Source organism: Mus caroli, chromosome 2 (assembly GCF_900094665.2).
Source record: "Mus caroli chromosome 2, CAROLI_EIJ_v1.1, whole genome shotgun sequence".
Classification (NCBI taxonomy): Eukaryota; Metazoa; Chordata; class Mammalia; order Rodentia; family Muridae; genus Mus; species Mus caroli.
The window spans coordinates 87,131,263-87,156,572 of NC_034571.1; the positions used below are offsets into that span (position 1 = coordinate 87,131,263).

At 50.0% G+C, this 25,310-nt stretch overlaps 1 protein-coding gene across 3 annotated transcripts in view; it reads right to left on the bottom strand.

Annotated features, from left to right (window-relative positions):
• Prdm11 (PR/SET domain 11) overlaps nt 1–25,310 on the bottom strand; it is a 72,763-nt gene that overhangs the window by 27,054 nt on the left and 20,399 nt on the right. For 2 of the 3 annotated variants that reach the window (XM_029474362.1, XM_021156411.2), the window contains exons 2-4: nt 14,217–14,341; nt 13,755–13,858; nt 13,067–13,329 (exon numbers count right to left, since the gene is read on the bottom strand). In XM_029474362.1, coding sequence (XP_029330222.1) covers nt 13,067–13,329; nt 13,755–13,858; nt 14,217–14,341 — 492 coding nt within the window. Of the gene's footprint in view, nt 1–13,066; nt 13,330–13,754; nt 13,859–14,216; nt 14,342–21,703; nt 21,746–25,310 lie in introns of those variants that run through there. The other variant, XM_029474361.1, reaches the window with a different exon arrangement.

Here is a 25,310-nt window from a genome sequence, read left to right on the forward strand (position 1 = left end):
ATACTCATATACATAAAGTAAATGAATAATTCAAATGCGCACACAAGTACACATGATTAAGATATTCAGGTCATATGTGTTGCAGCTCAGGCCCCCTCCTCCACAAGTTCCCAGGTGACAGATGCCCTAGTATACCCGGGAGTTCCGTCCTCATACCAACACTGCACACCTATGTTATACCTCCCACAGTTTAGGACATGCATGTGTGGCCTCCAGCAAGTTGTCTCTGTAACACCACCTTGCAGCCTTGCAGCCTTGAGCACAGCAAAAGGCTAATGGTGAGTATTAGCATCATGACTATGACTGCCATTGAGGAAAATTCCTGTTGTTAATTCTAGGTTGAGACGTGTATGCGAGTCAACACAGAGTGGCACTAATTACCTTTCGGTCTCTTAGAGCTTCAGTGGAGCAGAGGGATCTAACTGCGCTGGGAAGGACATGGAAGCTACCCAAAGCCTCTGTGGTCTCTAATGGTGGCTGGCTCAGGCCTAAAGGTTTCCTGGGGGATGTTCCTGGATTAGCTTTACTGCCATTCAGGATTTTCTTTCTTTCTTTTTAAAGATTTATTTTATTTATATGACTACACTGTTGCTGTCTTCATACACACCAGAAGAGGGCATCGGATCCCATTACAGATGGTTGTGAGCCACCATGTGGTTGCTGGGAATTGATCCTCTGGAAGAGCAGTCAGTGCTCTTAACCACTGAGCCATCTCTCCAGCCCCAGGATTTTCTTTATTCAAGCTTGTTCAGTACGTGCCATCAGAGGAGCAGCTAGAGTGACAAGCTTTAGGGACAAAATGGTGAAGACTTAGAAATCTTAGTCCCTGTTCTACTGCTTTGAAGAGACACCATGATCTAGGCAACTCTTGTGAAAGAAAGCATTTAACTGAGGGCTGATGGCTTCAGAGGTTTAACCCATCATCATCAAGGTGGGAGGCATGGTGGCATGCTGACAAGTGTGGATGCTGTAGCTGAGAGCTACATCCTAATCCATAGGCAGACAGAGAGAGCCATGCTGGGCTTGGCAGGGCTTTTGAAACCTCAAAGCCCACCCCCTTTCTCCAACAAGCCACACTTCCTAATCTCTCCTGTCCTTTCAAATGGTGCCACTTCCTGGTGACTATGCATTCAAATGTCTGAGCCTGGGGCCATTCTTATTCACACCACCACATTCCACTCCCTGGGCCCCCATAGGTTTATAGCCATAGCTTAATACAAAAATGCACTCAGTCCAACTTCAAAAATTCCCATAGTCTATCACAGTCTTAACACTCTTTAAAAGTACAAAGTCTTTTCTGAGATTCATGCAATCTCTTAACTATAACCCCCTGTAAAATCAAAATCAAAAGCAGATCACCTACTTCCAGCATACAATGGCATATAACATACATTACCATTGCAAAAGGGAGCCAAGGAAGCAGCTCAGGGGAATGCTGGGCCAACACAGGACCACAGCTCAGCAGGATGAACTCCAAATTCTGCATCTCCTTGGCTGAGGTCAAAATGGTCTTCAGATCTCTAAATCCCTTCAGCTTTGTCCACAGCAGCACATTTCTCTTAGGCTGGGTCCTAACCTAAGAGGTTAGCAGCTCTCCTCTGCAAGTCTCCCAGGACTCTGACATAACCAATACCTTGGGGATCTCCAAGGCAAATCCAGGCTTCACCTTCACAGCTACACACAATGGTCTCTCTAGGCCTCCATGTAGGGATACCCCTCACATATGCCTGGCCTTGGCAACTTTCCGTAGTCATGAAAGGAGATTCTACAACCCCTTTCTTGTATCCTGAACTCTAAAGCCAGAACTATGTGGCCAAAGCTTGCCAAGCTCTGCTGCTTGCTGGGGCAAGCACTTGGCCCCTCTCAGAATGGCAGTGTATCAGCTCTGTTGTGGATGCTTCCCTTCACTGCTGACGCTTGCCATTGGTTCCTTCTCATCCGTTAGGACCTTGGCTGGATGGGGTCCTATCCTCAGGTCACCAAGCCCTTTATTACTTTTAGCATCGGGTTTTGTTTTACACATTGCTCCCCCCAGCACAGATCCTGGCTCCAGCATCACATTTCCTGCTGCTCCCTCTCTGCTCAAACTGCATATTTTGGATTTCTGGTTGTCCAGTTTGCTCCTTCTCCTTGTGGGTCTGCCAGAGTGATTACTAACAACTCACACACACAGTGAAGACTTGCAATCTCCTCTGCCAGTGCCATTAATCCAAAACTCTTCAACTTAACCTTAGGCGGATTTTTAGGACAATGATAACAGCAGCTACAATCTTTGCCAACATCTTACAGGAAAGGTTTCTAGGACACTTGGTAATATGCTTTCCCTATAAAACTTCTTGATCTAGGCCCTCACAGTGGTCCAGTAAGCCCCACGTAAAGCATCCAAACGCTCTCCTAGCCCAAAGGCCCAAAGTCTTCTATATCCTCCAGCAAACCGTATGGTTGTGCCTGTCACACTGATACCCTAGGCCTCGGTACCAACTACCATCTTAGTCTCTGTTCTATTGCTGCAAAGAGATACCATGACCAAGACAAATCTTATGAAAAAACCATTTAATTGGGGCTTGCTTACAGTTTCAGAGGTTTAGTCTATTACCATCGTTCCAATGAAGCCATGAGGACTTCCTTTTACTGTTCTAAGACTTCTGCTGATAAAATTTTTGTTTGTAAAGTCAACTTCCAGGGGTCTGTCACACCCACTGGAGTTCACTTGTAACAGTCTACCCTAGATGAGTCTGGGAAGAAGTACACACCTTGATACATCAGCCCAACCCATGCCCAACCTACCTCTGCCTTAGGTCATTGTTCCTGTGACTCCATGAATTATCCACACTGCCCTTGGCAGCTCTGACACAACACTGTTCCAGGCCCTGAGCTCTACAGTCTTACATGAGAGACATTTGGTGCTTTGCTTCCCAGTAACTCGGCCCTCGGCAACTGCCAGACTGTCTGTCTCCGCCTCTTAGCGCTGGGTGATTTCTGATTCTTCCTAGAACTGTTGAACTGCTATGGAGTGGATTTTCTTTCCTTCTGTGTATTCATTGCCATAAACACACACACACATATAAAATATTGCATATGTGTGTCTGTGTGGCCCTGGAGATGTGTTAAATGAGGCCTGTTCACACAAACCCAGACCTTGTATCCAATCTTACATACTTCATCTTCTCTATCTCTTCCTGAAGCCACATGAAGTTAAGCCAAGGACAATCAAAGCAGCCTGTCACCTGCCCGTCACCACAGGCACCAGGCTCACTGAACATCAATACTTCTAGCTCCCTGGGTGCCTTCCAGAGGCTGTGTGCTTGTGTCACACGTCAAAGCTAGACCACTGAAAGAACAGATGACAAACTCAAAGCCGTACTTCCAGCCAGTTGAAGAACCAGGATCCGAACTGTCCAGAGCCCTGTGGCCATGTCAGACAGTGCTCCCCCTTGAGGGTCCTATGGTTCTGCCTGGGCGGGGCACCTGATCCCACGGACCCAGTATCAGTACTAACCACCTACCCCTTCCTCAGAGTGAGGAGTAGGCTCTCCCAGGGAAGCAAAGGGCATCATCAGGTCCTACAGTAGACCTTCGGAAGTGTCGGAGGTGGGACTGACACGGATGGCTTGGAGCAGGAAGAGCCTTGAGCAAACCTAGAAGGATCTGCCTGCCCTGCAGGTGACCCCAGTGCAAGCTGAAATGGCCAGGGGAAAAAGCAAACAACGGATGAGGATGCCAAGTACCATACCGTGCTTTAGAAGGGTTTCCAACAGCACCGAGTCACATCCTGGCACCTCTGCAGTCACATGGGACAACTGATCCTGCACAGAGCACTGTGTCACGCACAAAGCTGGGATGCTGGGGAGAGGAGGTGACCTGAGTACATTCTGGGTTTAGCACCATCGCAAGGACATCTGTCCTTGCGAGAGACACTGTGATCCACAAAATGGGATAGTTTCTCATCTGGCCCATTACAGAAAATAGCGATTGGTAGTGTCACACAAGAGTTGACTATGCAATATCAGTTATCACTACTTGTCACCAGACAGTGACAGATACACACTGTCTAAGTAAATAAAATCTTCCTTCTGGCAAAGCTCCCTGTGGTCGTAACAGTAATCAAAGCCAGGGACAAACACAGGGAAAATAAAGAGATTACTGGGGCTTGGTGGATAAAGTGCTTGCTGCACAGGTGGAGTTCATGTCCCCAGACTCTGTGAAAGCTGGGCAGGCATGGCAGTACTCTGGAAGGCGAGCCAGGGAAATCCAGGCAAAAGCTGGCTACAGAATCAGCAAAAGGCCTGCCTCGATAAATGTAGTGGGAGCAAATGAAGAAGACACTGACTGTCTGCTTCGGGGCTCCATAGGCATGCACACATATGTGCTCAAATACACATGCACATTACACACACACACATGCATGCACGCACCCCCGGAAACTCTAACAACTTCACCCGAAACACTACCTGTGAAGCTACCGTGTGTCATGTTCAAATGATTTTGTTGGTCTCAACTGTGCATGGCGGACTCACTCTAGTCTCTTTATTGGTGAATTCATTTTTACCGCCGTCTTCTCCTCCCAATACCCCATAATGAGAAAGACTCGGCACTGCTGTTGGGAAAGTGCATGATCAGAGCTGGGAGAAGTGAGGAATGAGATCAGTGGAAATGGTGCAGCATCCTGTGCACATTCTATTGGCCTGCACGCTCTAGTAAGCATCACTATCAGGAAGGAAAAAGAGGAGGCTCAGAAGCCCTGAATGTCTCCAGGGGAGACCTTCGTAAGGGCATTACTCTCCTACAAGAGACATTGATGACAGCAATGAACACAAGAGACATGCCTGGGGTAATAACCCAGAGTGGCATAGGCCAGGCCAGCCAACCACTGATGGCACATCCAGCATGCCCCCACCCCATTTCACATATCCCTGTGAACTAAGAATGGCTCTTGAACCTTTAAATGTTTTTTTTTTTAATGTTTTTCTTCACATAACTTTACTTCTATGGTTTTTCTACATTTATATGAAATTCAAATTTTGTTTGAAATCACATACAATCCAGATTTTTAGACCCTAAATAAAATTTTATTGGAACACCCTTTGCACTCACTGATCCCCGGTCATCTGGGGCTGCACCACAGTGGGCAGCGTGCAGGAGCTGGGCTAGAAACTGAGTGCTTCTCGGCTTCTAATGTAAAAAATAAAGACTGATTTTAACATGTGTATAGGCCATGCATATGAGGTTGTCTGAGGAGGCCAGAAGAAGGCCCTGGAACTCAGGGAGATGGAGTGATGGACAGCTGTGAGCTGCTGTTAGACTCGGGTGCTGGGAACTGAATTGGGGTCTTCTGGAAGAACAGCAAATGCTCCTAAATGCCAAATCATCTCTCCAACCCCATAAAGTACTTCATGAAAGGTTTGGGCTGTACACACACACACATACACACACACACACACACACACACACACACACCACTATAAATACAAGCATAAATGATATAAGATGTAGCAATGGGTGATCCTAAGAACAAGATTTTTGGTGTGGTTGGAGGTTTGGGTTGGGGTTTTTGTCAGACAGGATTGCAATATGTAACTCAGGCTTTGGACTCTGGCGACTCTCTTCCCTTAGCCTCCTGTGTGTTCAGAGTATAGGTATGCACCACCACACCAGGCTCTTTGAAGCTTTCGTAGTTAAGAATTAGTAGAAATTAAATAAAAAGCACACACACACACAAAAGCACTTGTTCAGGACAAGGGGACTCAGATGGTCACACGAGGCTGCGGACCTTGGTTTGAGTCTCCAGGACCCACAGAACCCGCAGAAGAGCTGAGCATGGTGATGGAACCAGAAGGAGGGTCCTAGGGCACAGTGATGAGCCATTCCAGCCCATCGGTGACCTCTGGCCTCAAGAAGAGAAAACACTGTTTCAGAACATAAGGTGGAGAAAGACCAAGGAAGACACCCAAAGTCAATCTCTGGCCTCCACAGGCACACACAAAAGTGCACACAAGACACTCACACATACACAATCGCATGCAAAGCACTTGTTCACCTGTATACACCCATACACACATCCCAATCTCTCTAATGTCCTTACTCAATGGACAAGCCTGAGGTTCTGTGCTTTCCTGAAGCCCCTGAGACAGCAGACCTAGGCTGCCAACTCTTGGCAACATCGTGAGACTCTAGGCTTGCTTTTCTTTCTTCTCTCTCAGTTGTAATACCCCACTGAGGTCTGTTTTACACACCTTGCTAGGCTGCCCTAAATCTTCTCTGGAACAAAACATGGACTGCATGAAAAACTTAATATAGAAACCTTTTCTAGCTCCTTACTCCTGCCTCTTTTCCTAACCACAGGGTTACACAGTGGCTCTAAGCACCTTGTGCCTGCGGTGCAGCCCTAGCCCGCAGCATCTGGTGGGGAGGTGGGGGGTAGGGGGGCTGGGAGACTTTGATCCATGATTTACAGCATGATAAATTCCATTGGGCTGAGAGAGCAGAGAAAGGGGCGTATCTTGTCTAAGCAGCCAGAACTGAGCACACAGCTCATGCTGGGGAAGCCAGGCCTTCTGTCCCTGTGAACCCAGGCCCTACCAGTCAGCACACAGTAGGGCCAGCTCTCCTCCAGCTTAAATAGAATCAGATAAAGAATTGATGCTGGTGAGAAAGGAGGAGGAAAGATCCAGTCAGGGAAGCAGGAAGGAAAGGTACAGAAGGAAGGGAGGTGAGGAGGGCCAAGAGGTGAGAGGAGGCAAGTTCTGCAGCCAGATGGCAACAGGCCTAAAGCCTAGTGTAGCTCCACCTAGCTGCTTAATTTTCTATGCAATGGCCCATTTCTCCCCTCCTCACCACTCCCAGCAGAATGGCAGCACACAGGGTTACAGGAGGAACATGGTAGAATCTGCGGAGCAACACTGTGGCCAGGTGTTACGTGGCTCAATAAACACTAAGGGTTGTGTTTACTCTGATCAGGCCCCATTACATCTGGAGAGCCATGTGCACATATCATTGAACTGTTGTGCACAAAAGCTGTATGTGTGTGTATGTGTGGTTTTCAAAGCTAGAGAGGTGAACAACGGTGTCTTTCCCTAAGACGACTTCACTCCTTTCCTTTCCTTTCCTTTCCTTTCCTTTCCTTTCCTTTCCTTTCCTTTCCTTTCCTTTCCTTTCCTTTCCTTTCCTTTCCTTTTCTCTTTTTTCTTTTTTGTTTTTGAGACAGAGTTTCTCTGTGTAGCCCTGGCTGTCCTAGAACTCACTCTGTAGACCAGGCTGGCCTTGAACTCAGAAATCCACCTGCCTCTGCCTCCCAAGTGCTGGGATTAAAGGCAAGCACCACCACTGTCCGGCCACTGTTTTCTTTTGAAACAGGGTTTCTCCCTGGCACAGAGCTCACTCATTTGGCTAGAGTTGCTGGCCAGGGAGATCCAGGGATTTGAAGGCCTCTAGCTCCCCGCTGCTGGGGCTGTAAGAGCTAGCTAGCTACCACAGATGCTTTTCGACATGAGTTCTAGGTCTAAAACTCAGGTCCTCATGCCTATACGGCAAGCATTTAGTGACAGAGCCATCTCTGTAACGTCAAACATGTCTTCTTGGATGGGGCCAGGGCTTCTGAAACCAGGAAAAAAAAAGGATGAGGAAAAGATAGTAACCAGGAAAGCTTGGGAATGGGATTTGACCAATGAGTGTGCTTTATTTATGATGCAGGGTTTCCAGATTCTGGCCCCAAATCAGCATCATGATCCAGGTCTTTTCTTTCCTTTCTCATTTGTCATCTGAGTAGGCCAAGCTGCTCCCTGGGATTGCCAGTGAGGTCTATACAGCCATCCCTGACATATGTGGGAACACACACACAGATACTTACTCACAAACACACACATACATATAGATATACAAACACAGACACACACATACATACAAATACATAAACATACACACATATATACACACGCAGACACACACATACATAGATACGCAAACATATACACACACACTGAAAGAGAGAGGGAGAGAGCAGGAAGAAGGAAGAGAAAGAGGGAGGGAGAGGGAGGGAAGAGAGAGGGAGGGAGGGAAGGAGGGAGGGACGGGGAGAGAGAAACGACAGAGAGAGAGAGAGAGAGAGAGAGAGAGAAGCTTCTTGCTACCTTGAGTCTTTCTGACCACCCACTCTCTTCAGGCCTCTAGTATTGCTCACTACTTGATATTCTGAAGGTCACAGGCCCACTATGTGGCCTAGCTGCCTCCCTCTGTCACCTTCCACATTGTAGCAGATAGCCCTGACCCACAAGCCTCCTCTGTTAGTCTAAGTCTCCTACTGCTGAACTAACTCTCTCTCTCTCTCTCTCTCTCTCTCTCTCTCTCTCTCTCTCTCTCTCTCTCTCTCTCTTTCTAAACAAAGCCAATGTATTCTTTTACAATTCTGCAGGTCAGACCTCTTCCAATCAAGAAGCTGTCTTGTCACGTCACTAGGGAGCCAGCATGCCTGCCTCCTGGATGAGAAGACCAGAGAGGACAGGGTGCTCCTAAGGGGCTGAGGGCTTTATTATACATACAAGGGAGAGCACAGGCAGGGGCATCCGGAAGGGTGCAGACCGAAGCCGACCATGAGAAAGGATGGGGAAGAGAGCCAGAGAGGAAGAGAGAGGCACCAGAAGCCAAGAGGCCAGGATTGAGCCCAGAGACCAAAAGACCAAAAGGATCACTTAGCTAAAATGGCCGAGTTCTATGGGGAAGAGAAGCTGGGGAAGGAGACTCAGCTCAGCCCTTGAGCTGGGGAGTTTAGGGGTGGGGGATGGGATGGGAAGTATGCCAGCCAGGAGGACTCTGAAACAAGTAGAGACTGAGAGCTTTGAGACCTAACACTTCCATCCGATGCCCTTTTCTGGGGTGTCTGAAGACAGGCGACAGTGTACACGTATAAATAAAATAAAATGTTCTTTAAAAAAATTTTAAAAAAAAGAAGAAGAAGAAAGGGTGATTTGGCTCATAGCCCCAGTGTCTATCATGACAGGAAAGCCACATGGGCAGGAGCACTAGGTAGCTGGTTGCATTACACCTGCAATCCAGAAGGAAGAGGGATGAGCGCCTATGCTCACCTCACTCCACTGTATACAGTCCAGTATCCCTGTCTAGGGAATGCCACCACCCATGGGTCTTCCCACATCCATCAACCTATCAAGACAATTCTCCCCACAGGCTCAACAATCTCCTGGAAGCTTGTTTCCTAGGTGACTCCAGATCTTGTCAACTTGGCAATGAACACTATTAATCTTCAAAGAGCAATTAATTAGTCTACCACACCCACCTACCCTGGGCTGTCCCTTAGGTGATGGCAAATGTGCTGAGCCGCCCCTTTCCATACTCAGTGGCTTCTGCAGAACCTTCCAGACAGAGGTGCTACAGAGGCACGTATGGATGGTGTTCTCACCTCATCCTCCTCTTTCTTTCCAAAGCCTCTTCCTGCTGGCCCTAAGAATGCTTTCTTGCTAGTACCAGCTCCCCTTACCCTCTAATCACCATCCACCTCTCTTATCTCTCTTTTTCACTTCTGAGCTCTAGCCAAATTCTGAGAAGTTGTTCTACAGGCCACCTCTATGCTAATCAGGTGCCCAGCTCCTGTACTCTCCTGCAAGGGGCTACTGATAAGCCTTTGTTGTAGGCTGCAGTCCTAGGCAGTACAAACCACTAAGCTCTGGCCCCCAGCCTCTGTCTTTAGGTACCAGTAGCATGCCCCCATCCTGAGCTGTCAGTATGGCCAAAGACCATACTGACTCCAAGATCCCAGATTGGATCTACCATTCCTCTAATGTCACAATGCTTTTGTGGCCACAATATCAATAGACACTTCTGAGCTCTGTCACCCTTGGCTTTCCATTAGCATGAGAGGCTACAGCCTTTGTACACCTCTCTTCTTGCTATGTGGGCAGATCACTCTCCTGGCCTGCTTTCCCCCAGTGCACCTCTCTCCCATGCTTCCTTCTGGACTGTTAACTTTTGAAGTCCCTTGACATTGAGGCTAGGCCCCATCCACTTCCACTGGCCACCTATGAACATAAGTCACATCTCTACACTCCCGCTGCATGGGCCAGCATGGTACATCCACCTGTCTGCTGACATCGCCATTCAGCAAGGCCAACACCAGAATCCCAGTCACTCTCAACCTTCTCTCCATCCAGCAATCCTCATTTCAGAAGTGCTTGGTGGGAGGCAGGGAGGACCTAAGCTGGCCTTGATACTTGGGTCCCTTACTAAAGCCATGCCATCCTGAATGGCCTTCATCCCCCATCTCGTCCTCAAGTCGATCCTTCAGTCTCTGTCTCTCTGTCCCTGTCTCCACCCACGCCACCTCCATTGAAGGTTTGGAATTACATTGACTACCGGCTTCCTAACCAGTGCCACATCTCTGCCCCAGTCAGCTCTGCAGGCTGCAGCCAATGTTGTCCTTTCAAAACATTAATGTGGGGCTGGGGACATGGCTCAGTGGACAGTGTTTGCTGTGTAATTGTGAAGAACTGAGCTGATCCCCACATCACAGGTAAAAACCCAATGCCGTGGCATGCACATACTATCCCAGTGCTGGGGAGGTACGAGGATCCCTGGAGGTTTATTGGTCAACCAGTCTAGCTGAATTGGTGAACTCCAGGTTTAGAGAGAGACCCTGTCTCAAACATAAGGGAGAGAATAATTAGGCACACACATAAACACACACACACACACATCACCACCCTGAACACATATACACACAGCCAAACAAATAAATAAAGAAACCAAAGTTATCTGGTCATTCATCATTACTTGAAACAATTACCTGGAAACTTCCCAGCATCCTTCACAGAATAAAGTCTGCAGAAGACCCCTCCCGGTCCCCACCTCCAGGCCTTCTCCAGCCCCACGTTTGCTGTTCACATATGCTGTATGCCCCTTCCTGCCACAGGGCCTCTGCTCAAGCAGGTCTACTGATCTGATACCCCCTCACCAATGTGTGCTTTGGTGATGTGATGGCTATTCTTAATTGTCAACTTGACTGCATCTGGAATTAAGTAAAACCCAAGAACTGAGGGGAACTCCTGCAAAGGGTTTTTTGTTTTTGTTTTTTTGGTTTTTTGCTTAATTTGATGTGGGGATCCACTTCTAATCTGGATCTTTGAGGTGGGAAGTCACACCTCTAATCTGGGGCCAGAAGCCTATAGAAGGATATGGGAGTAGGGAGATCTTTGTTCTTTGCCTGCTTGCCCTCGCCTTGCTAGCAAGTTCATTCCTTCACTGGCGTTGGAGCCTGCTACTTCAAGATTCTGGTGTATCCTGAAGACCAGCTGAGGCATCCAGCTTCACGGACTGAACAACTGCTTGATTCATGGAACCTTCCTTCCATTCACACACAGCCACTGTTGAATTAGCTGGACCACATTCTGTAGGTCGTTCTAATAAATCATAGATAGATAGGTAGGTAGGTAGGTAGATAGATAGATAGATAGATAGATAGATAGATAGATAGATAGATAGATAGACAGACAGACAGATGGATGGATGGATTCAGTTATTGTGGAGAACCCTAACTAATACAGAGGACCATATTCTTCCTTCAACCCCAGCTCAGCATCTGGCGGCCTCTTCTGTCCTCTGTTCGCATGGATTCCCCTGGCTTTTCACTTCCTCCTAGCTTCCTATCTCATTAACCCCTGCCCGTGGTTTTATGTGCATTTTCATTATTCTTTGGTTAGCTCCATCTCCTGCCCTTGAAGGTAGGATTTACACCTGATCTGGCCTGCCCCACCCCACCCCCCGGCCTGGCACCAAGGAGATGCTCAGGGAGAGGCATACACGTGGTATAAATGGTCCTGCTGCTTTCCTTTACTACTCCACTGCCCCACCCACTGTCCACCTCTCCTCCGTGAGCAGTCTTAGGACTCCCTCCTTGTGTTTTCGAAAGCCCCTACTCCTCACTTTGGCACCCTAGCTGTCCCACCAGCCTCAGGGCTCTCCCTCCTGAATCTCTCAGAGTCACCCACCTCCAGACTTCAATTCAAGCCATCACCATGCTCACCTGACATGAACCTTCTCCCCAACCTCCTCCCCGAGATCAAGACTTTCTGTGCCACAGCCTGACTCAGCCACATTTCTGCTTGGCCACATCACCAGCTTCCCTGAGTCCTCAGGCTTGGGAAATTAATCACGCACAGTCCCCGCCATCCCCTCTGCTGATCTCCATTGCTACCACGGCCGACTTCTTCCCCATCTCTCCTGTCTACATGGAATGAGGGTCTATCCCCTCCCAAGACCAGCCGCACCTCATTCTCCAATTCTTATTCTGAAGGAACCCAGCTTTCAACCAAGCCAACAGCAGTAACATCAAGCAATGATAAATGCTTTAGTGACTGAGAAATCACATTCCCAAGAACGGTGCCAGGTCACCTGGAGTCATCTTCACCGCAGCTCTTATTAGCCTGTATCTCGAAACAGGCCCAGAGAAGAAAGTGATACACTCAAGGCCATTAAACTATAGACAGTAAAGCTGGCTGACATTCCCAATGCAGGCTCCAGGTACCACAAACACAATGTCCCAAAGTATGTTGTGCTCCTCCTCTGGTGGCAACAATCACATCTACATGCCTGTGCGCTGCTCACTCTCAACAATGGGAACCATGCTTGTCTTGGAAGGCCTTCCTTCCAGTCCTTTGTCTGCCCATTTTCTGAGCAGAACATCATGATCTATGACCCTGCAGCCCCGAGCTATAGGTCTTCCATTTTAGAAGACGGGTTGGCTGAGGTCTTTGTAAATACTACTGAATAGACGGGCACATGCATACACACCCACACAGGAGGACATATGGGAAAATCAGCCTTAAGTATTACCTGGTGATGACTCACCTGCTTGCTGCTGAGGTGGGGTCCCTTCAGCATGGTTTTTGGACACCAAAGGACAAAAGCCACATGGCTGGACAAGACGGTAGCAAGACCCGTCATCCACATGTCCATAGGTAGCCACAGAAAAGCACTTGTGCACGCATAAATTATCACCTGCCTGTTTCCCTCCGAGTCCCATGTCGACCTCTCCCAGGGAATGAATGGTACAGGGGACACTCACCAGCCATGAGAAGAAGCCAGCTGACTTGTCCTGGGTGGAGATCTGCCCCTCATAGGGGCCAAAGATGTGGCCCTTGGGGATGACCTCGTTTATACACCGCACGTCGCTCTCCCCGCCAGCCTCCTTTACCACCTCCATGCCCTGCGGAATGGTGAGGGCTGCCCGATCTGGGATGCCCACAGGCACTGGCGTGTCAGACACAAACACGGGGGGACCGTGGTTTGGGCATTCATCCACGAAGTACTCTTGGCAGGACTCACAGACTGGAGGAATGTGAAGAAGAGGGAAAGTTCAGTAGAGGTGGAATATAAGAACCACCGCCTTACTGGCTGGGGAAACAACAGGGAGCCACTCAGGATCAGTAGAAATTACCGTACATGTGGCTCAAGCCTACCAACCCTAGATCTGCCCAGCCAGCTGCAGTCCCAGGTCCATCAGAAGCAATAAACCATGATACTTTCTCCCCGGAGGACTGAAGGACATGCTATAATGTCAAGGCTTCTGTCTCAAGTTTGAAAAAAAAATTGGGTTTGGGGTCATCTGTGGATTCTAAGACGCAAGACAGGCTGCTGAGCCCTGGTGTGCCCCAGGTGGATGCCTCTCACTGCGACTCTGGCACAATGACCCAGGGGCAGATGGGATATTGGGTGAAGGGAGGAGCCACCCAGAGAGCCTCAGCTCTACTTACACCAGAAGTCCACTTGTTGGAAGCTTTTGGTCACAATGAGGTCACGCTTTCCCTTCAGTTTCTTGGGTTCAACTTCCATGGAAGATGGGTCCAGTCTCCGAGAGCTGCTCCGGGCAAGGGCCCACAAAAAAAGAAGAAAAAAAAAAGAAAGAAAGCAATGAAGCCATCAGAGACAACCCAAGAGGAAGACAGACTGGACACCTGTCCAGGAGGCAGAGAGTTGCAGATGGGCAAAGAACTCCAACAGGCTGACTGTTCACTGTAGGAGCAGTGGAGCGCGGGAATTCCTGAGAGTTGGGCTCTGGGAAACTCTGCCCCCATCCGTCTAGTGCCTGCTCACCTCTGACCCCAGAACTGTCCAACAAGGAAGGCTGGCATCGAGTAAGAACATCCCCTGGGTCCCCAACCAACCCAGCATGGCCACCCACCTCCCCTCCTCAAGTCACCACCCAGGGGCCTCACCAGGGCTGGCCATACTCCTGGTCCCGGAGTGGTGAGCAGACCTCTGTCTTCACTACTGTCACCATGTCCCCTACAGCCGCCTTGGTGTGGGCCAAGCACTCCTTCATGTTCTCAGTCATTCTGTCCTGGGGACAGGCAAGGGAGGCGGGACCAGCACAGGAAGAAGATGAAAGAGACAGGGGAAGAGGGGTGAGTGGCTGGGAGAGAGAGCAGGGGTCCCTAGGAGTCTGGTTACCCTCCCTGCCATCCCCAGAGGAAGCCTTGAGAACTCAGACAACAAAAACAGCTGTAGCCTGGCCAAGAGGAAATGCCATTTCTATCCTGGGCTGGTCCTGGGGACGACTGGAGCCACCAGCCTCATGGGGTCAAGGCCCAGGGGCAGCTCAGGCCAGGAGGCAGGCCTGAGAAGCACAGCCCGGACACTACGTCCAAAGGACACAAGGAACCCCCAAGAACCTGACAAACTGCCAAAGTGGGCAGGAAGGGGACTCCACAAATCCAACTGGGCCCGAGGGAGTGGAAGGCTGAAATGAGCTCTGCATGGCTGGCTGTGAGGCCCCAAGCGAGGGGCTGCCAGGAGGAAGAAGCCAGGCCCCTTGGGCAGCTCACAGCAGGTACAGGCGGGGCTGGGGAGCTGGTTGTGTGCCAGCCAGGGCTAGCCCTGCCCTGACTCCAAGCCCACCTCTCTCTCCAGGGGGGAGTGTTCCCAGAGCATGCTTACCGCCCTGACCACAGAACCTGGCTGCAGCCCCTCCCCACGGTCCTCATGCCAGACCCCGGGACACTCTTCTTCAGAGGGCTGTGCAGTAGCTCGGCCTTGGGACCGTGCTGGGCCCCGGGACTGGGCAAGCAGAGTGTGTGTGTGACTCACTCCCCGGGGCCCCCGCTGGCCACACCCCTGCTCCTCGGCTCACCAGCCCCCTGCTCCCCACCGGGGGCCCCAAAGCCCGCGGCGGCGGGAGGGGTGGGGGAGCGGCACGGCCTGCCCCTCCTGCGAGCCGGGACGCGGGGGGCGCGCACAGGGGACCGCAGGGGACAGGGAGCCCTGCCCCCAGCCCCGCGGCCGCTGTTCGACCGCGTGTGTGGCCCGCGGGGAAAGTGTGCAAGGGGGCGGCGCCCCGGCCGTCACCCACCTTCGCGGCGGGGCGCCGCGGCCCGGCCCGCCCCCCGCCCGCCCGGCAGCCCGGCATTCCTTGCGGGGGCATGTGGCTTCTTGCCGGCCCCGGGGGCACGCAGTTGGCTGGCGGCCGGGAGGGGCGCGGGGCTCGCAGGACACGAGCGGCGGGGGCTGAGGGGGTGGGCGCCGAGGGGACAGCCCTGGGTTCACGCGCGGACCGTCGCGCGCGGCCCGCAGCCGCCTCCGCAGCGTCGCCGCCGACACCCACCTCGGCCACCGCAGCCCGCGCCCTGCGCCACCTGCACCGCCCCGGGTGCGAGCGCCGCGTTTTGCTCCACCTCCTGGCCTTGGCGATGGCTCCCTAGCCACCCGCGGAGAAAGGGTGTGTGAAGGGCTGAAGACTGAGAAGGGACTGACCCAAGGTCATGCAAGCTGACTGGGATGCAGTTGCAAGGGCAGGAGTCCCACAACTGTGTCTAGGAACACCCTGCACTCTGAGAGTTCAAGTCTCAATGACAAGCTGAGCAGGCATGGAGCAGGTGTTAGGAGCCCGAACCCTTTGTCGCTCCCCTACATTTAAGTCCTAAGTCCTAATGACACTATTTGGAGAGGAGGCAAAGACTGGACAGGTGTTCAGGGTCAGGTAACCTCATAAAGAAAGGTGACACAGGGCTCTCTGCCTGTGAGGATACAGTAGAAAAGTCCCATCTGCAATGTAGACAGCCCTTATCTGGCTGGGTACACCTTGGCCTTTGACCTCTTAACCTTCAGAACTTGGGAAGTAAAGCCATGTGGCCAGTCTGTGGTACTTGGCCGTGGTTGGCAAGCTTGATAATGAAGGTGAAAAGGTCAGCTCAGGAATTTGGGGAAGGTAGGGGAAACACTCCGCCCTTCCAGAAGGGAGAGGCTACTAGCATTTCTCAGACCACACAGGGCAGGAACTGCGGGTGGGGGACACATTCGGCAGGACTGACCATTGCTCACCTTCAGACAAGGGAAGTCCTTGTCACCTATTCCCTAAAAACCAATCAGTTTAAAGGATGCACTGTTCCGCCAATCATATTGTGCCTAGTTGGTGATGCTCTGTTCTGCCCCTGGAAACCATATAAAAACCAGCAGAACTGGTGCTAGGAGTCGCTGCCCCTCCTTTGTGTCTGGGATGACCCCAGTGCACTGGAACAATAAATTCCTCTTGCTTTTTGCATCGATCCTGGCTCCACATGGTTCACTCAGGGGGGTCCCCAGTAAGCTAAGGCTCCCCAGAGTCTTACAAAGGTTGTCTGACTTCCCTACTTTTTCATTTCTCTCAGTAAGTCTATCTAATGTGGAGAGGGGTCATGAATGTGTGGAGCTCAGAGCACAGTTTGTAGGAGTCCACTCTCCTTCCAATGAAATGTGTCCAATGACAGATTCCATCAGATGTGGTGGGTGGCAGGGACAGAGATAAATGTGGAAGAGGCTACAGCCCCAGGATAGAAAGCTGATCAGGAGCTGCTTATCGTGGTGCACACCTTTAACCCCAGAGTTCAGGAGGCAGAGGCAGGCAGATCTCTGTGAGTTTGAAGCCAGTCTGGTGTACATAGCAAGTTGCAGGACAGCCAGAATTACATAGTGAGACTCTGACCCAAAAATAGATAGATAGATAGATAGATAGATAGATAGATAGATAGATAGATAGATAGATAAGGTAAAATGAATAAAATTAAGAAACGAAGAAAAAAGACAGCTAATCAGGAACACAGCCAGGTAGCACCAACAAGTGCAGCTTAGAATGCTCTCCACTAGGTTGCTGGGTTTCTCTTTTTTAGTCAATCACTGACAAACTCTGGCTTTCTGGGACCACACAGCTTGGGGCCATTTTGTAGTGTTCCCCTTCTCTGGACCCTGTCTACTCCACCAGCCACAATGCCTGGGACCCCACCCCCCACAATGTATAACGGCCTTTAGCTAGCTTGCAACTGTAAACTCCCAGAAGGCAGGACAAATGGCTTTCCCAGGCTCTCTGGCTTACCACTGGTGTCCCAGCACCTGTAACGGACGCCAGGAAATGCTTGGAGGCTGGGAAAGCATACAAGGACTGGAGCATGAAATTGAAGGGACCTCCATTCCCAGGGAGTCTGTGAGGCATAGGAGTGGACGTCCTTCAGTTCTGCACTCTGAGCATCTGCTGTGTCTCACCCTGGTCTCAGGCCCATCCCACCCCGGCAGAACTTGCATCTGCCCACTGAATTGATGATCAAATGGGCCAGGTCAAAATGCACTGTGTCCTCTGTGCCCCACTGGCCCCGCAGACACTCAGCTGCACAGAAGACTCCAGAAGGAGAAGCCTTGTGGGTTAGGGTTGACTCTCCTTCCCCATATGGCAGGGCAAGGTGGGTGTCAAGAAGGACGACAAGGCTGACGTTGAGAGGCTAGAGCAGTGACAGGCTCAGATCACAGAGCTGGGAGCCCGATTCTTACAGTACGTCCTTGGTTCACATGCTCACGTGCAGGCAAGGATGGCTAACACAAAACCGTAACCTCACTTAAGACATCATGAGATTTTTCTTTTCTTTTCTTTTTACATGTTTTTTAATAGGGGCTGAAGAGATAGCTGAGCAGTTTTGTTGCTCTCCCAAACAACCCAGTTTTGATCCCTGGCACTTGGCAGGCAGCTCACAACCATCTGTAACTCCAGATCCAGAGAATCCAACATCCTCTTCTGGCCTCTGTGGGCACCAGGCGTGCATGTGGTGTGCAGACATACATGCATGCAAAACACTCATACACATCAGATAAGAATAAATAAATCTAGAATAGTGTTTAAAGCTTTTTATTGATTTAGGTCTGTCTGTCTGTACATGTCAGTGGAGGTGCCCATGGAGATGAGAGAGTTTGTAAGATCCCTTGCAGCTGGAATTGTAGGTGTTTGTGAGTCACCTGGTGTGGATGCTGGGGAGTGAATGTGAGTCCCATGACAGGGCAGCGTGAGCCTCTGTGCCATCTCTCCAGACTGCTTTGTTCAAGGTCTGGGGTATGAACATTTTAGATGACAGCATCAGCAGCCACATCAGAAGGCTGTGTGCTAAGCCTTAAGGAGTCTTCATGGGAAGTCAGAAATGATCATAGCTGCCAGAGCATCCTATGGGAGAATTGGGATACAGACTGAGGGGAGGACTTGGATTGCTGAGTACCAGAGCTTTACAAGGGCTGTATTTCATTGGCTGCCCAGAGACAAGGGCACCTGATGGGGAGGGAAAGAGACACATGGCTAGGGACTAGAAGAGACACATAGACAATCCAAAACAAACAGTCACCAGACAGCACCTCCACCTCTGAGTAGAGAGGCCTGTGGCTTTCACATGTGTATTTTGCATGTGGTTCTTCATGTTTTCTTACAGAATCACACTCAGGTAACATGACTTTTATCTGAGATGTCCCACCAAAAGTGTTTCAGACCTGGCAGTGTCCTGACACTCGGATGCTGGCATACTCTTTACCAAATCCCAAAGCTCCAAAACTTGATTATCTGTTGAACACGTCAGATTTTGACATACATTGGATTTGGGTTTTCAGACGAGGAATAGTTAATCAACTTGTACAAAGTCGGACGCTTCAGAAACAGAGTGTCAGAGATGACGAGCCCGCCCTACGTCGTCTATGCTCTTCCATGTGGCACCCAACGGATCATAATAACCTGTTGTTAGATGGTTAGTGATGGGACAGCCAACCATTTTGAGCTTCCCAGAAAACAAAACAAAAAGGGTGCCCCTGCTCTCACTGTCCCTGACATCTACTCAGGCCTCTCCATTCTCAGAAAAGCCCAGCTGCCTGGAGGCCATGGCCAAGCCTCACTTGTCTGAGTGCTGTGCGTTTGAAGCCTGAAGTGGGTCACAGGCACCTTTACTCTGAAATAGACCCTGTCTCAATGGAAGGCTTACAGGGACATGCGTCAGATGATGTGACTAAGTGAACTACTGCTTGGGGCTGGTGAACCTCACCAGACTCCATATCAGGGGAAGGCACGGGCCAGGTGAGGCTCTAAAAGCCACTTCTTCTGTTCTCCTTGCCCAAGCAGAGGGCAGCCTCATGAAGCTCTCCAAGCTGCTGGCACTGATCCCTCCAGCCTGGCTCCTCCGAGTCTGCACTCACAGAGATTAAGCCTGGTGGAACCTCCAGCAATGAGATGCAAACCCAAGAGGAGGGGCAGAGAGTGGCCAGAGGCCTGCAGCTCATTTTCACCCTTGGCAGAGAGCCAGGACCCCAGATTGCCTGGCAGCCAGGTTACTGGGGCATCAGGAGGCTGTGCCCACTTGGCTTCCTTAAGTTTGGCCCCCTGAGAGTTTGCAGTTCTGTTTGGTATCCACCCTGCCTGTCCCCTTGAATATCTAAAGGACTCAAGGTCAGGTGTACACCTGGGCTGGGGATCTTGGGCGCTTGGTCTTGTTTGTGCCATAAATTGAGACATTTTCTACCTATGTTCTAAGCCTCAGTTTCCCCTTCTTGAAAAGTCATTTTCTTTTAAGACAGGGTTTTGCTATATAGTCTCAAACTTGTGGCAATCCTCCTGATTCAACCTCCTAATCTGTACCCTATCAATTAATGGTGTTAATCAACAGACCACGGAAGCGGGAGTCGGGACATTTGGGAAGTATTAGAAGGAATAGCTGAATTCAAAATTATATTTTATTTGTATATGTGTGCACATGTATGTATAGATGTGTACACACACACATACCAAGGTATGTGGCAAATGTGTGTGTTCATGGAGGCCAGAAGAGAACATCAAATCCCCTGGAACTGGAGTTACAGGTAGCTGTGGGTCACTCAGTGTGGGTCCTAAGAACCACACTTGGATACTCTGTAAGAGCAGCAAATGCTCTTAACGCCCGAGCCATCTCTCCAGCTCCTGAATAGCTGAGCTTATGTGCCCAGCAAGCACTATCTATGGGGAGAATGATCAATAATATTCCTTGAATTTACCTGTAAGATACACCTGCAAATGCAGGTAGCTGCTCCTAGGGCATGCAAAAGGCATTTTAAAAAACCCAAAAAACTATTTACCTACTTTTAAAAAAGAGTCTGAGCCAGGTGCGGTGGAGCCCACCTTTAATCCCAGCACTGGGGAGGCAGAAGTAGAACTGAGTTCTAGACCAGCCTAGTCTACATAGTGAGTTCCAGGACTCACTAAGATAAGAGTCTGGTTAATTCATAATCCTCCTGTCTTCCTCACGAGCCAAGATTACTAGAGTGCATCACCGTGAGATAAATCTATTAAAACATGTTACAGAATTCATGGGACCCCACGCCCTTTTAGAGACAAGATCCTTCTACATAGTCCTGACTGTCCTGAAATTCACTATGTAAATCAGGCTGGCCTTGAACTCACATCTGCCTCTGCCTCCTCTGTACTGGGATTAAAGGTGTGAGCCACTACAAACCAGTTAATTTTATGGAAGTCTTATACCAGTATACATTCTGTCACCAATACCAGCATGGCCACACCCAGACAAATGACCACTTGTCATCTTGGTTTCCCATTTGTTTAGAGGGACTGAGTATCTGCACATTTCTGCTCCGCAGGTCAGGTTTGCACACACAATGTTTAGTCTCTAGTAATTACTTTATTAACAGTAGATCTTACATTTTTTTTTTCATGACAGGGTTTCTCTGTGTAGCCCTGGCTGTCCTGGTACTCACTTTGTAGACCAGGCTAGCCTCAAACTCAGAAATCCGCCTGCCTCTGCCTCCCAAGTGCTGGGATTAAAGGCGTGCGCCACCACCGCCCGGCTTATTGAGAGTAGTTCTAATGTTAGCTAAATGTTAGTGTCATTTAAAAGTATCATAAACCAAGCCCAGCTGCTTGGGAGGTTGACAGGAGAGTCGCAAGTGCAAGGCCAGTCATGGAAACTTAGTAAGATCACAGAAAGGAAAAGTATACACATTAAAGGGAGGTTGGAGCCAGGCAGTGGTGGTGTCAGAGATGATGAGCACCTATAGTCGTCTCCGATGTGACACGCATGGCAGACATCACTCATCATCAGAGTTCTCGTCCTTTCGCGGCTTGAACTCGACCCCAGATCGGGATCTTTCTTAGTCCTAGGCAGCCCTTTCCAGTGTACGTCTCCATTAGTAAACACACAAAACCTTAAACTCCTCAAGCCTCTGAGGACCGCCCAGAGCGAGAAGTTTTTACTCAAATGTTAGGGGCTGGAGTGTGACATTCGTGGGAGAGTGTTTCTACAGGGTGAGTCCGCAATCCAAGGGCCAGCATGAGAGATCTCCCCCTAGGAACCCGCTGTAAGGAAGCAATCGGAAGCAATCGTACGGGCGATGGCTCAAGGAAACCCGGATTTGCAGAGCTGTCCCCTACATTGGGATTTATGCTCACCAAGACACAGAAGGGCTTTAAACTTCCAAACCAGAGAGAAGCTGGCACAGAGCATGGGCTGGAAGGCTGGATGGCAGTTCACAATCTGCTGGGCGACTCTCAACACACAACACGTGCTCCACACATGAAAAGAGAGTGGGTACAGTCACTGAGGAAATGTGTGTATTGCACAGCTGCCACTGTGTGACATTCTGAGGAAGGACACCTGTGGGGACAGTAATGGGGGGGGGGGGAAGCAGCAGAGCACTAGACTGCTCAGGAAGTGACAGACACTCTGACAGCAGACACATATCAGCACCCAGTCACCCATTTGTTTGGATTCAGAGAACGCCAATACCAAGAGGGACTCCCATGCCCGTAGACTTTGACAATGTTCTCGCTGTAAGGTCACCAAGTGAAACAACACACATGCTCTTGTGGCGGGTGAGGAGCGGGGACATGGAACTGTTTTGTGGTGAGTCTAAAACTGCTATACAGTGTGGAGTGAGCCCAGGTGTGGCACAAAGAGACACAAAGTAATCCCATTGGAGGATCTGGGTAAACCATGTGAGGTTTGACCTCAGCATGAGAGGTGGGAGGAAGAAGAGGGGGAGGAGGGAAGGGAAAATGGGGAGGGGAGGAAGGGGAAAGGGGGGAAAAGAGAGAGGGGCTCAGAGAATTAAGCACTTAAAGCAGTGCTTCTCAGCCTTCCTAACACTGCACACTTTAATACAGTTACTCACGTGGTGGTCACCCCCAACCATAAAACTGTTTCCATTGTTGCTTCATAACTGCAGTCGTAACGTAAATGTTTGACACGTAGGATGATCTTAAGCAGCCCCTGTGAAAGGGTCCTTTGATCCACGAAGGGATTGCAATCCACAGGCTGAAAACAGCTGCTTTAAAGGAATTCTTCCCATCTGTCAACAGACTCTTAGATCGAACCCCAGGGTGGCAAAGGGAGAGATCCAGGTTAGAAACTGAGTACAAAGGGGGCACTGGGCACATACGCGATGGAGCAAGGCAGCCTGGTATGTTCACCATGGAGCATCCCTGGGCTTGTCTTATGGTCCTGTTCTGAAAGACTTGCCTGCCTGCTGCATGCATTCCCTCCCTTCACACCACACTCAGGCAATGAGCCAATCAGATCAACAGGCTGGCGAGCGGTCAGCATCCTAAGCAAAGGCCGTAAAGGACCATGCACACTCACTCTGCCCTGCCTCTGCCTGAAGTACGCGTGGCTCAGCAAACTTCCTGGTTTTGATTGTTTTGGAGACACAGCCTGCCTATAGAGCCGAGTCTAGCTTTGAATTCTTGATCCTCCTGCCTCAGCCTCCTGAGCCGAGATGACAAGCATATACCAATGTATCCAGCTTCATACTTTAAAATAAAACCAATCAATGGATAGAACGCAACACGGGAAGGGGAGTATTCCAACCACAACTGTATGAACACCATGGCTGAACCCCCACATGGTTACCCCTGTGGGGTTTGATTGATATAAAGCAAGGAAACAAACCCAGGACAGGCTGTAGTGTGAAACTGTTTCCTAGCCCAGTTCCCTCCCAGGCTCAGGATTTGAGAAGTTAGTCCCCGCTGCTGACACTGTTTGGGGAAGGTGTGGGAACCTTTTGCACTGGGTTCCAGCAGGTAGAGGAGAACCTAAAGTCAGGGCTTACCGGTTCCCACTAAGGTCTCTCTGCAGCACGGCCTGTCACTGAGAGGTGATAAGCCTCACCCCATCTATCACAGGTAGAGTTCCAGCCACCACCCCTTCTCACCACGATGGTCTATATCCCCTGGACCACGAGCCAAAATACAGCCTTCTTCCCTCAAATTGTTTCTATCAGGTATGTAGTCACATCTACGAGAGGAAGTGAAGTAGGGGTCAAGTTCAGAGTTATTCTTGGAGCCAAATGGAATAGGTAGAAAACAGTCCTAGGGTGCTAAAATCAGGTTTGATTTCTCGGCCTGGGTGCTGGTTCCATGGGTATATTTGTGGAAGTATCTCTTGTCATGCTTCTGTAAGGCGTGTGTGTGTGTGTGTGTGTGTGTGTGTGTGTGTGTGTGTGTGTGTATACTTGTATGAACTAGCATGCAAAGGCAAGACCTAAATCAGGGGACCCAAAGGCAGGAAACACCATAGGCAACTGTGGAACTGAACTCCAGTCAGCTCAGGGCTTCCTGCTGTGGAACCCAGCTGTTTGGGCCTGTCAAACTGTGCTCCTCCTAAGATACTCCCACAGGGAGGGCTTCTGAAATATACCACATGTTCTCTTCTGTTGGTAGGACTCAGAGAGGCAGAGGTCAGAACAAGCCCTGGAGAACCTGTTTCAGAGTGGCACTATTTTTGTGGACTTGCATCCCACTGTGTTTGACAGACTCAGGTGTCACAGCTCCCTTCAGCACCAGCAGGGCCACTCTCAGCCCCAGAAGCAGGAGCCACCCGTGTCAATCAATGGTACACCTAAATGGTCTCACCGGCGACTGGACATGAAGCCTGGCCTTTTTTTCTTTGTTTTCTTTTCTTTTTTATGATTGTTTTTACTTTTTATTTTATGTGAATTGGTGTTTTGCCTGCATTCGTGAGTGAAGGTACTGGGTCCCCTGGAGCTGGAGTTGTGAGCTGTCATGTGGGTGCTGGGAATTGAACCTGGGTCCTCTGGAAGAGCAGCCAGTGCTCTTAATCCCTGAGCCATCTCTCCAGCCAGCTCTCTGGTTTGGCTTTGGTTTTCAAGGAAGAGTTTTTCTGTGTAGTCCTGGCTGTCCTAAAACTCATTCTGTATACCAGGCTGGCCTCGAACTCACAGAGATCTGGCAGCCTCTGCTTCCAAAGTGCTGGGATTTAAGGCGTGCACCATCACGACCAGCAAGAACCTGGTGTTTAAGGAATATCATTACACACGATTTCTCTCTTCTGCAGCTGACAGCTGACCCACTTTGGGGCAGTCAAAGTGAGTGAAAGGTGTTTATTTTGTGACTTCAGTGAGAAAGCCTGCAGCCAAGGCAGTCAAGGCAGCCAAGGCAGCCAAGCTCTGCAGAAGGCTTTGCAGGGCACATCCATGAAGCCAGCCAACAGAGCGGAAGGACATGGATACAATAAGAAACATATTTGACCTTGTCCTTGGTTTCTGGCACACTCTCTAAAGGGAATATCTCTTGCTATTCCTCAGAAGCCCTTTGGCCAGCACCTGAGTTTACTTCTGTGGACTCCAGAGAGCTTCAGGGTGGGGCCAGTGCTAGAGCTTTCAGCCTCACCCACTGAGCTCTGAAACTGGGGAACAGGGGCTGGAGATTAAGCCCTACTTCACATGGCTGGGGTATGATTCTGAGGCAGAGTGCTTGCCTGGTATGCACAGGGCACTGGATCCAATGACCAGAGCCAGAAAACTAAACTAAACTAAACATTTTTTTTTAAATGTGGGATTGGGGAAGTGCTCAGTGAGTAAAGTGCTGGGCTAGCACAGAGACTGAGTTCAGTTCCCAGCACCACATCCAATCCGAGTATGGGGTCCTGTGGGGGAGGGGACAGACAGAGCTTAGGGACTTGCAGGCTATCCAGTCTGCTGAAACAGTGAGCTGCAGGTTCAACAAGAAACCCTGTCTCAAAAAGAAGGTGGACAGAAAT